Raw genomic sequence first — 13,393 nt, 5'->3', positions numbered from 1 at the left:
AGATTGCCCTGCCATTCCTTGCGTTTCCTGTTTTGATCGTAAATCGTAGGTCAGCCGATTTGTCTTTCGTGTGACAGTGGCTAAGAAAGATGGGCAAATCACGTGTATGTATTTGTGAGCGCGTGTGCATGCGTGCGTGTGTTGCAGCGTCCACGGTTCCTGTGTCGAGCACGCACGCAAGAGCACGTGTGAACTTGTGTCCGGTGGCGTGGATCGAGGTAGAATGGAAATCCAGTTCTGCCTGCCGATTTCCGTGCATTAACTTGGAGTCATGCCTACCGGCACATTGTGTAAGAAGCAGTCCGACAGAAAGTACTTTGCCGCACTCTGTGAGATCCCACTGAGCTATGTTTACACGTGACTTGTAATAGGGTTAAGGTTTGAAATGGCCGCAAGGCTATGGACTTTAAAGAAATCGATTCAAAAGAGCAGCTGCATCTACATTATGCAAGGTCAATGCAAACTGCGTGGATGAAAATTCCGTTGGAACTAGTCAGGTCAATCTCATGAACAGCTACGGTTTGCGACAAATACGCTCACTTGCAGGTCAATTGGGTTTTCACGGAAGACTTAACTGAATCTCTCGTTTATGATAAAGATTTACAAATAAGTGCATTTGTTGGACTCAGTCCAATCTGGGTTCAAGTAGAACATAGTGTTGACGGAAACTCGGGGACTGCGCCTACCTGATGAGCCCCATGCAGGGCGAAGCACTGTCGAAGCGTTTTCAGCAACCTTGTGAGTAGTTTCCTCTATGAAAAAGTTTATGGGTTGATTTAAGCCAGGTGAAAAGATTCCACCGAGTTGTGATGAGTATGCAGCAATCCAGTTGTTTACCTTCGGTGAAAAGAAATCAGATTTCATTAGTACAGAGAGTCCTGTGGACGTGCTTGAAGCAATCCACAGTATGTGATTTGCGACGGTAGATGCAGTCTCACTTCGATCTATCTAATCGGTGCGTGGATGATACCTCTCCACCTAGGAATTCGCGCTGACCTGCTACAAAATTCCACAATGAATCCCAACGTTTAAACTCAAACCAGTTTGGTCTAAAATTTACAGCTCTACTGAGCTCATGATGACACACTATTCCGTACTGGTTCCGTAACATCATACTATACTCGGGAATGTATTTGAGAATCGTTTGAAGATGCGGTACAAGTGGGATACAAATTCGAAAAAGTGCGCCCCGAGGGAGAGGGTCATCTCATCCGATTACGTCAGCACTAAACTGTAATTACCATCAACATCATCATCATCATCACCACCCAGGGTCATCTCATCCGAATACGTCAGCACTAAACTGTAATTATCATCATCACCATCATTATGGACAGCATGACATCGCGTTCAACACCGATGCCTAACTACCGTAAGTGTCATGGTTGTACGTGGGCTGGGATACTGGCGGGGTACACACACCTAGACAAAAGGACGATTAGAGTCCTCAGCTAAAGCCTTTGGCTAAAAAGCCCAACCGAAAGGCAGCGATGTTTGGCGGAAAATGCAAATATATTACCATTTCTACGCAACAAGTCGCCACGTGTTCCAACCCCCAACCTTGAAGGCCGGGAGACTGTTTGTCAGAACTCTAACCATTGACCAACCTGGCATGAGGGACTCTGTGAGTGTCGCGGAGCCACTCCCTAGTATAGCTCAGTGGATCACTGAGGTGCGCATAGCGTCATACCACGGTAAGGTCCAGTCTCCTCGTGCCGAAGTGCTGGTGGATCGGTATAGATCACGTGGTCATCGAGTCTGAGAGTTGTTTGTGTGGGGAGACTTCGTGAGTTCAGCGGAGATCTCGTCCTGTAAGTAGACCCTATCTATGCTGAAAAGCTTAGAAGTACCGTACAACTGCGTCATCCATGTTTCGAATAATCAATAGTGCCCATCTCATAAACCCCAGGGAGAGCTGAACTTGCAAAAGCCTGGTCAACATTTGAAGACTAAACCGTTAAGACACGAGCGACTGATCAGCGGCGTGATAAACTCCACTTAGACAAAATGTAGTCTCATTCAGCCTTCAATCACACAGTTCACATCACGAGGTCACGTGTTGACGGACTGCTCGAGTGATGACTTTTCAGGATATTGAAGCATTTTTCATGGGGTCACACTATTTATAATCCCGAATAGAGATTCGCATTGAACGACCATCTGGTTTCACCACCTAATGGGTCATCAGGCAGGCGTATTCCGAGAGTTTCCCTTGAACATATTTCTCAAAGAATCACACAAATCACTTATTCTGCCTAAATCTAGTTAGGCCTCTCGTTTACTAAGTTTGCAATTGAATGTAGAACTCGGTTTATGTAGAGTTTTGTGTCCGATTAGTAGGTAAGGCTGATGGAGGATTAATATGGATTATGTTCGTAGTCACACCACTTTCGTCTGAACGGTCGTGCTTCTGTTCTGTTCCGGTGAGTTCACGTCAAAGGGAAGCCTTGAACTCGAATTTCGCTCATCAGCATTGCATATACAATGGCTGTGCCAGGATTTGAACCCAGGACATCTGACGTGCGAGGCGAGCGTGTAACCACTACTCCACCGACGCACGTTGGACGCATCTGAATTTTCAAGTCTGAACAGACGAACGTGGTCACACTTGAGTGATGTGATTGGTGTGCTCGACTCATCATGGATTAGCATGTCGGAGAGCTTCCGTCATCGTTTGAGCACTGTCATGTTAATGAAACTATACCGCCTTGTTTTAATTAAATTAATAAGAGGCCGCGGTTTCGTTGGAGGGTCGCTTCACAACTCCGCCACTCCGCCAAGATTTCAGTTAAAAAAACTGAGTGATGGTTAGCCTGTGGCGAGTATTCCATTCTCCTTTCTTTCAGTTGAATGTGGTACTTGCTTCACGTAAAAACTGATTAAAAAAGGTCCTATTTGTTCACACAAAACAGGGGATTAAAGGCAGAGAGACTAATAGCTGTTCCATGCTGAGAAAATGTGTCCATGTGGTAGCATTACACACGGGATTGCTGGATTAGGGACTAATAGCTGTTCCATACTAAGGAAATGTGTGTCCAAGTTGTAGCATTACACACGGGATTGCTGGATTAGGGGTTGCTGAAGAGGCAAAGTACCATGTCCCGAACCAGATAGGGGAAGGGAAACTATTTGCATCGCAAACGATACAGAACGTCGAAAAACACGATCCAATAAGTAGTTAAACTTGACAAACGGGTGCGAAATTAGTGCGCATATGAATCAGGAGTCTATCAAAAGATATTGACTAGTTTAATATTCTTTTGACTGAAGGATTACCTGACTTATTCTAAGCATTCATTTTCGATGCTCTTCCTAGTTCCGTAAGCAGATACTGTTGTGCTGTTGGACGAACTCTACTAGTACGTTTGAGAATTATGTACGAAGAGCTTTGACCATAGCTTCCAATATGCTTCAACCATAGCGTAGAAGTTTGCAGTCGCACAAAACCACGTCCAACAAGGGTATGGCTTGGATTATTGTCTTACTTTTGTACAAAGCGATTTTACAATGTGAACCTCCAAGCAATGGCCACCAAGGCTTATCAAAGACTAGTCTGTAGCGTGAGGGAAATATCATTCTCGAGGCTTTTGTGGAAAATGGAAGAACCTATTATAGACAAGCACTACGTTTGCAAACGATGCAAACAATGACTGAACAATATGAATACATGGTTCTGATTTATTTAACTTCAAAATACAGTCTTCCCTCCTTAAAGAGATGCCCACTTAAACTAGAGTTGATTTTCTCTGCAATGCGGTTGTTGAAAAAAGGTAAAGTGTTTGAAAAGAATTCTTGCCATTGTTGGTGGCAGTTAATCTTTTTTTCGTCGCCTGTACTAAAGTCTGAGCACTGACTGAATAGTCTACAGGTCTTACTCGACTTAAAATTCCCTCCTTAGGTTAGCTTGAGTAGGTATTGCGTCACTAGCTTCACATATCTGGTTCCATTGATACCAAATCCTGGGGAAAATTCATCGAAGTACGCAAAACGCATCATGAGTTTTAGGAACCGCGTACTTGTCGTGCAGTGGTTGCAGCTGTCACAGTTTCGTTCACCGACGATTTGGGGAGGTGGGAGAGGTAGCCGCAAACTATTAATATCCCATCGTCAGGTAGAATAAATGCAGTCAGACCCAGAGACTATCAGACACGCAGTAAGCAGACGGAGACGACCAAAGACGGCGGCTCCGTTGACTGGGCCCTTTGAAATCCAATCACGCGTTAACCATGAATATCTAATCATCTTTAAAACCGATTACTTGATAATTGTCCGATGTCCGGATACAACCAGCCAGAAAAGTGTTGTCTATTCACTAGACTCAGCATGTCAGATCAACTGCTTGGAAACATAAGTCCTATCTACTGCATAAAACCATTCAAATTTTCTGAGTATTTTCTCCCGTCATTAAAGTTCAGTTTATCACTTGCAAATCGTCCCTTCGATATAAACTCGACATTTCTGATAACACAACTAAGTCATCCAGACAATTTTGGTAAAATGCGTCTTTTACACCATACGACAGCCTACTTGTAGAGTACTTAGGGTTCCTGACTACTCTGAGGTGTCGGGAAAAGTCTATCTGGATCATTACACATGCAAACTTGGGCACAATCTCCCGGCAATAGGGCGATTTTATCGTCAGAGATTTGTGACTCAAAAGTAATTTCCGGTAATAACGAAAGAGATGCCATGGCATTCCACTGTCAAAAGTACACGGCACCTTGAAAGGTGGTTCTACAAATTCGTTTTTCGGAACTTGTATCGCATTATAAAATAGCAACAACTCGTTTTGGAGGCAATTAAATGAAACTAGACAAGGAGATCGGGTTCTGTAGAGCAGCTTCAAAAACAACAAACTCTCCAACAACCCAAAATAAGGTCAGAAGTAACAAAATACATTGCATCGCACTTAGTTTATCAACACTTAGCCTCCATATGTGATTGGATGTCTCAAAATCAAACCGAAAAAGTCGGCAAAAAGCCCAGTAATTCAGATTTTCTACGGATGATTGCCGGAATTCGTAAGTGTAAACCTTTAAAAGCTCCAAACTACGTCTGAATGCACATCAAAAGTGAAGATGATTCTTTGTCCCTAAAAGAGAAGTCTTAGGAATGACAGCGCTCCCGATCCATGCCCTGTTGGGTTTCGCTACCGGTACCAACATTCTTCGCAACTGACACCTAATCAAGCTAGCTAGATGTCGACTACCCCGAAGTTTGTTCTTTACTTCCATTCGGGCCGCCGTCCGATCAGTTTCTCCTGTGCACAGGTCCCTTACACGACCAAACATCGATGAATCAATACTAGCGAATAGATGAGCAGACGAACAGTTTAAAGCTGTCCCAGTGTCCGTTGGCTTTTCGTAAACTGTGGTCTTCTGCACCCCTCAACCTTATGTGCCATGCAGCCTATGAAGTCCAGTGTACCCGAAGTTGTCTATCTCCGTACTAAATTTAGTGTGTGGATTAAGGTGATTCAGATAATCAAAAAAATCACTGACCTTGCTCTTGTTTCATCACGGCAAAAGTGTCATCTACACAACGCCAGAATATCTTGAGTGGGTACGGTAATCCGGTTAGAGCTTCCTATCAAAAAGGTTTCACAAAAATATTTACTAAAACAAGGGATAATGGAGATCTCATTGCTAAACCCTGTACTTGAGTGTAGACCACGGAGTCGAGAACGAAGTGGGTGAGATTAAGGCATACTTTTATCCCTTCCACTATTTCATCTACCGTGGGCCGTGTCCGTTCTGACAGGGTGGTGTTTGTTAGTAGCGGTCGCCTGGCCATTTCTAAAGAGCCCCCTTTTGGCAAATTTCTATACAACGAATTAAAATCGAGACCTACAAGAATGACAACCGCTACTTTTCTGGCAAGAATCTGGCCATCTCAGTTATGCTTCCGTAAAAAGTGCGAAGCACTGGATCTGGGTTTACCTGATGTTGTAGCTAAATGATATTCTACGTCCCTCGTGGCGCCATTATTCGGATTTGGTTACCTGAAAATTCGGGAGGACTTATTACTGGTGCTCCATCAGCATGCGGCGAGCACACGTGATTTACTATGTGTGAACAAACGGACATGCTGATATTGAAATAGTACTCGTGTTTACTGCCGAGCCCATCACGTGTCTTCCAGAAAACTCCTCTTGTCTTGTCCGGTCAGTACCGCATGTTAGTAGGAATAAGGAGCACCAAGCATATCTCGTATTTTAAACGACTGCGGATCATTTATTGGCCAAGCCGCGTCGGCACTAGTTTTTTCACCGCCCAAACAGATGACGTCATTTTAAGGAAAGCAGGAGCCTTTCGTTTTCAGATGCTTAACACATCTACTTGCTGCTTAAGCAAGCACGACGTGGGAAACGAATGTGCATCTTTTGAGCAGCAGTGGTAATTCAGTAGATAGCTCTCAGGAACCTGCCTTCTGTGATTTTACGTCCTGTCTCTAAAACCTTCTTTGAACTGTAAGCATGCAGGCAGTGATATTAGCGTAGTACGCTAATATCTTTAGCATTCAAAATTTCTTCGAATGTAGCGCCGTTATTTGCAGCCACTAAATACGCCACAAACCAGTATTTCGCAACAATATAACGGCATCCCACTGTGATACGACAAACGGAACATTTTATATTCAAAGGGATGTCTATTTTAGAATACCGAGAAACTAAATTGATGGACGTGAGTTAACTGTTCGTGATTTGTGTACCAAATTCCTTAAACAGACACTTCCGACGTTTTACTGACGATGGCTGAAATTCTGTTCGCAGAAAATGCAGGAAACGCAGAAAATGTAGGAAAAAAATTCAGAAACTAGTAATGATGCAAAGGTGGCCATCGTGCGATAACATAGTTTTCTCAACTAACAATATGGCATTTTTGTGGATTTATGATTTACGTTCCGTGAATTTGGGCAGGGATGTGGAACACCACGCCAATACTCTGATGGACACGCTAGGAGAAGCAACACCTAGTTATTCCCAAGCCAAAAAACTCAATTTTGCATAAGAAGTAATCTGACAAGTTGGTCGGCAATCAATCAAGTAACGTTTCTGAAAGAATGTAGCGACATTTTGGAAGACTAATGGAAAGTCTTGTGCATACATTGTTATCGACGATACTTTTAGTGATTGCTCCCTGTTGCAATGTGGCTTCAGGCTTTCAGTGGTCTCCTTCAGTAAGGATGATACAATTATCATTGATATTACTAGCTGGGCAATAATAAGGAAGGCAAATTCAGCCAAAATGTAACATATAGACCTCCTCAACTTTTCCCATAAAGCTTTTGGTCGTTAGCAAGTGTGCGATAGGCAGGCTTCTGCCAATGAATATGCAAGAGCTAAATTAAGAAGTCAAACAAGTAACGTAGATTTTGGGTTTACATGGTGATAAAATCATTTTTAAAAAAACCTTGAGCCAAGCAGCCGCTGAAGCTGTGTTTGGAAAATTTGAAGCAGCTATTTAAACCAGAAGTGAAACTCGTGTGATCATTGTGCCATGGCTTCTGGTCTCCTAATACTGCAACGTCAAATATTGTAATGTGAGACGGAAGGATGTATTGATCACATCCTTGTATTGCGTCGTAATAGAGCATCAGTTCATATGCTGTTGAATCGCAACTGCGGCTCTCCTTGACAGGAAATGAACCTTTCACACTGTGTAACTGCGTGACTGTTCTCAGTAGACTTAACCAAATGAAATGCCCATGCAGTTCGTGGGAATCCTCTAATTCTTTTACTTCCACGCCTTCATTTATACCAGGTTTTACAACAGATCACCAAAACATCCTGCCAAAACTAGAGGAGCTTTTCAAAGTAGCCCTACCTCACTCGTTTTGTTCACGGTTGTCGTAAACGCCGTCGCAGATGGCACACTACAACCATCATGATAATGAATGCTTGACTGTAACACCCTTGTGATACTTAGCTGACATGCCTGTCAGGTTGGTTTTATAAAGTCTAGACGGGCAATCGAGATGTAGGGGGTGACTTAAAATCAAGTACGCTACGAGAGTAAATTTACACCATGGAAACTGAGCCACCTTACGCTCAACAATCTTAAGCAAAGAATGATGCACATGCAAGCACTTAGTGATAAACCAGCGAATGCGACTCCCTAGGTTCAAGTCAAATTGACAGTTAACACACTTTCATTCTAGTTATTGATAGTTGCAGGTGTAAAATGACAGATAATCGCATAAGACCGCAAAATGAAGGCCCTAACGGATAAAGTGTGTGCTGTAAAATCCTATCTCTCTCCAAGCTGGAGACTGAGTGAATATCCTTGCACATGGTTGAAAAACTTCCAAACTACCACGGAAATCATAAGCTGTCAAATGCCTACTAACGTTGGTCAGTCATTTTGCGATAGAATACAGTTGAATGAATAGAGGAGAATGTCGGTAGCTCAGATATTAATTGTTCACGTATAGAGGCTTGTCGGCAGGCTAAGTTTTCCCAGCTACAGTTGGATGAAACTTGCATAGAATGCCAGATCAATTCTGAAACGTGATGCTTAGATGTGCTCATTTTAATCCCATTCAATGGGATAGACTTCCACCGGTGGGTACACAGAACACGTTTTGAACCAAGCATCTACCTTTCCTTTTTTCCAATCGCTGCTAGTATCTGATTTCCTCAGGGTTGTTAGACAATTAAGCAATGGCCGTGCTATTGGCGAGTGACCCACCCATTAAGTAAAACAAAATACGGATAGCATTGTTCATATTTCCAGTTTAAAATGAAACTGTTGGAATATTCACTTATGCTGTTGAAAAAGACGAAATAAGAACGTATGAGAATAGCGATCACGCAATCATGGACAACTCAGTGTTTAATCGAAACCCAACAAGTCTAGAACGTCGGCCATTGCTGCGTTTGGTCCATCGTTTAGTGGTGAGCGTGGGAGCCATTGGGTGTATCTCCCAACCATACTGAGCCATCGTATCGCACGACATTCAACACCTATTTGGGATCACCTAGAGCATCGGTCAAAATCACACACTTGGGACGTTTAGAAAACCCCCTAGTATTACATCTGCAAAGGGTACTCACGGCTTCGTTAGGATATGGTGTTTTCACCAACATGTGGCACGCTGTAGAAGCACTCTGACTGCTTACTCTTCATTGAGAACGCCATATACTTTTGGAATGTCTCCCAGTATTTGTACACGCCGTTCGACTTCCCTTCCGCCCCTTTACCACTGAAACATCTCAGGCCTGTCGGCTTCATTCGTCCACAATATACTGTATCATTTTGAACTCCAACCGACTTTGTTGTTAATGTTGTTTTTGAGTATCGTTCTTTAGTAGATGTGATCTACGAAAAAGCGTCCGGAGTGAAACCTGGTCTGAAGTCATTTTTACGGACAGGATTGTGTAGGGGCTATTCCAAGCTCAGAATCACTTCGGAATCGTGCGATAACATAGTTTTCTCAACTAACAATATGGCATTTTTGTGGATTTATGATTTACGTTCCGTGAATTTGGACAGAGATGTCGGACACCAGGCCAATACTCTGATGGACATGCTAGGAGAAGCAACGCTTAGTTATTCCCAAGCCAAAAAAACTCAATTTTGCGTAAAAAGTAATCTGACAAGTTGGTCGGCAATCAATCAAGTAACGTTTCTGGAAGAATGTAGCGACATTTTGGAAGACTAATGGAAAGTCTTGTGCATACATTGTTATCGACGATACTTTTAGTGATTGCTTCCTGTTGCAATGTGGCTTCAGGCTTTCAGTGGTCTCCTTCAGTAAGGATGATACAATTATCATTGATATTACTAGCTGGGCAATAATAAGGAAGGCAAATTCAGCCAAAATGTAACATATAGACCTCCTCAACTTTTCCCATAAAGCTTTTGGTCGTTAGCAAGTGTGCGATAGGCAGGCTTCTGCCAATGAATATGCAAGAGCTAAATTAAGAAGTCAAACAAGTAACGTAGATTTTGGGTTTACATGGTGATAAAATCATTTTTAAAAAAACCTTGAGCCAAGCAGCCGCTGAAGCTGTGTTTGGAAAATTTGAAGCAGCTATTTAAACCAGAAGTGAAACTCGTGTGATCATTGTGCCATGGCTTCTGGTCTCCTAATACTGCAACGTCAAATATTGTAATGTGAGACGGAAGGATGTATTGATCACATCCTTGTATTGCGTCGTAATAGAGCATCAGTTCATATGCTGTTGAATCGCAACTGCGGCTCTCCTTGACAGGAAATGAACCTTTCACACTGTGTAACTGCGTGACTGTTCTCAGTAGACTTAACCAAATGAAATGCCCATGCAGTTCGTGGGAATCCTCTAATTCTTTTACTTCCACGCCTTCATTTATACCAGGTTTTACAACAGATCACCAAAACATCCTGCCAAAACTAGAGGAGCTTTTCAAAGTAGCCCTACCTCACTCGTTTTGTTCACGGTTGTCGTAAACGCCGTCGCAGATGGCACACTACAACCATCATGATAATGAATGCTTGACTGTAACACCCTTGTGATACTTAGCTGACATGCCTGTCAGGTTGGTTTTATAAAGTCTAGACGGGCAATCGAGATGTAGGGGGTGACTTAAAATCAAGTACGCTACGAGAGTAAATTTACACCATGGAAACTGAGCCACCTTACGCTCAACAATCTTAAGCAAAGAATGATGCACATGCAAGCACTTAGTGATAAACCAGCGAATGCGACTCCCTAGGTTCAAGTCAAATTGACAGTTAACACACTTTCATTCTAGTTATTGATAGTTGCAGGTGTAAAATGACAGATAATCGCATAAGACCGCAAAATGAAGGCCCTAACGGATAAAGTGTGTGCTGTAAAATCCTATCTCTCTCCAAGCTGGAGACTGAGTGAATATCCTTGCACATGGTTGAAAAACTTCCAAACTACCACGGAAATCATAAGCTGTCACATGCCTACTAACGTTGGTCCGTCATTTTGCGATAGAATACAGTTGAATGAATAGAGGAGAATGTCGGTAGCTCAGATATTAATTGTTCACGTATAGAGGCTTGTCGGCAGGCTAAGTTTTCCCAGCTACAGTTGGATGAAACTTGCATAGAATGCCAGATCAATTATGAAACGTGATGCTTAGATGTGCTCATTTTAATCCCATTCAATGGGATAGACTTCCACCGTTAGGTACACAGAACACGTTTTGAACCAAGCATCTACCTTTCCTTTTTTCCAATCGCTGCTAGTATCTGATTTCCTCAGGGTTGTTAGACAATTAAGCAATGGCCGTGCTATTGGCGAGTGACCCACCCATTAAGTAAAACAAAATACGGATAGCATTGTTCATATTTCCAGTTTAAAATGAAACTGTTGGAATATTCACTTATGCTGTTGAAAAAGACGAAATAAGAACGTATGAGAATAGCGATCACGCAATCATGGACAACTCAGTGTTTAATCGAAACCCAACAAGTCTAGAACGTCGGCCATTGCTGCGTTTGGTCCATCGTTTAGTGGTGAGCGTGGGAGCCATTGGGTGTATCTCCCAACCATACTGAGCCATCGTATCGCACGACATTCAACACCTATTTGGGATCACCTAGAGCATCGGTCAAAATCACACACTTGGGACGTTTAGAAAACCCCCTAGTATTACATCTGCAAAGGGTACTCACGGCTTCGTTAGGATATGGTGTTTTCACCAACATGTGGCACGCTGTAGAAGCACTCTGACTGCTTACTCTTCATTGAGAACGCCATATACTTTTGGAATGTCTCCCAGTATTTGTACACGCCGTTCGACTTCCCTTCCGCCCCTTTACCACTGAAACATCTCAGGCCTGTCGGCTTCATTCGTCCACAATATACTGTATCATTTTGAACTCCAACCGACTTTGTTGTTAATGTTGTTTTTGAGTATCGTTCTTTAGTAGATGTGATCTACGAAAAAGCGTCCGGAGTGAAACCTGGTCTGAAGTCATTTTTACGGACAGGATTGTGTAGGGGCTATTCCAAGCTCAGAATCACTTCGGAAGCAAATCCTGAGGCACAGTTCGACTTTTCACCATCATCTGAGTCACACTTAACAAAAAAATACTTGAAAGGAACGTTAAGATGAGAATGAACGACTTATCAGATTGAGGAAACGATCACGACGGGGCAACAGCAACGGGTTGGTGTATGATCAGGGTTTCATGACAGCGAATATTTTGAACAGCTTCCGGAAATTTAAGTTGCGACACTAACAGCTAAGAACTCTCAATGATTCCTTCACATGTATTTAAGGTATAAGCCAAGAGCTGAAGGCGTGAGTAAGAACTCTATTAGCCGATAAACAACTAGTCTTATGAGAACACTTAATGGGTCAATAGAAAATTCGAACAAGTTATCTCTAATCTACCTGATAATGACACCAGTTACTACTTCAGTTACTAGTGTATTTAATGTGATAAACAACCCCAATGCTTTTTGAAACTTACCTGGTGTAAGGATTTTTGATACCTCAAGACAGCCATTTCCGACAGCTCCTTGATAGAAATGTTCCCCTGACCACAAGGAACCACAATTTTCACATTTCCAAACGATACCGTCACTTTCATATCCGAGAATTATTCTTTCAGAAGTCGGTGAAGTCCAAGTCTTCCAGGGCTTATTATCATATTTCCGGGGAGATGTTTACCTCGAGATAGAAAAAGTAGCCTAAGTTGTGTGGGAATAACGGTATATTAAAATCTGAATGCAAGGGAAGAGTCCACTAGTTTGCAGGACGCTTTCGCTTTTCAGAAATTCTCACATATGTAGTATTCCAGAAATAATAATGGACCAAAGCGAATTATTGATTGCACAAATTGCGCACGAATATATGTAAAGATCACATGCAGATGCTTGCGGCACATAAAATGCATTCCCACTGCACCGACCGCGACGAAGTACGGGCTTCATTTCCGCGGTTGAAGAGATAATATAACTTATGCGTCAGGCGAAAGTGATGTAGGAAGCGCTTTAGATCAACTGTTAGTGTAAATTGGAAATGTTCACTACCCTCAGGTTTTTTATAAACTACGGGGAATTTCAGCGGCCTACCAGTTCATGGAAAAAATGAGTTCGACACATTTAAACAACGGACGAGCACAAGTGGTAAGAATGCTAAACTTGTACTCAAAAAGTTGTCACATGCTTATTATTTTTAAAATGCTTATAATCATTTGCTCCAGCTCTTTGTCGTTTCCGTTTGCTCGTGAAAGACTGTAAAAAATTTCCCTCAGTGTTTAGTCAGTTTATAGAGTCAAAATGTGTCATTTTATTGAATTTTTCGCCCGGACATAGCAAGTGCGTGAAAGATTCTGCCAGCTTGTACTCCACTTCTGCGGTGTATCCGCTTACAAGCCGTACTCCTCGGCAGCTATCGGATGACCACATTATATGTGGAATTGGATG

General features: G+C 42.5%; 1 protein-coding gene across 1 annotated transcript in view; it reads right to left on the bottom strand.

Annotated features, from left to right (window-relative positions):
* Window positions 1-12,607, bottom strand: part of T265_14489 (hypothetical protein) — a gene marked incomplete at both ends in the record, with an annotated part of 81,418 nt that extends 68,811 nt beyond the window's left edge. Inside the window, one exon of the mRNA XM_009173887.1 lies at window positions 12,436-12,607. Within this exon, the coding sequence (XP_009172151.1) occupies window positions 12,436-12,555 (120 nt within the window). The remainder of the gene's footprint in view (window positions 1-12,435) is intronic.
* Window positions 12,608-13,393: the final 786 nt, after the last annotated feature.

The sequence above is a fragment of the Opisthorchis viverrini genome (assembly GCF_000715545.1).
Source record: "Opisthorchis viverrini unplaced genomic scaffold opera_v5_204, whole genome shotgun sequence".
Lineage (NCBI taxonomy): Eukaryota > Metazoa > Platyhelminthes > Trematoda > Opisthorchiida > Opisthorchiidae > Opisthorchis > Opisthorchis viverrini.
Note: the sequence above shows the minus strand (reverse complement) of the source record. Positions and strands in the feature narration are given on the sequence as shown.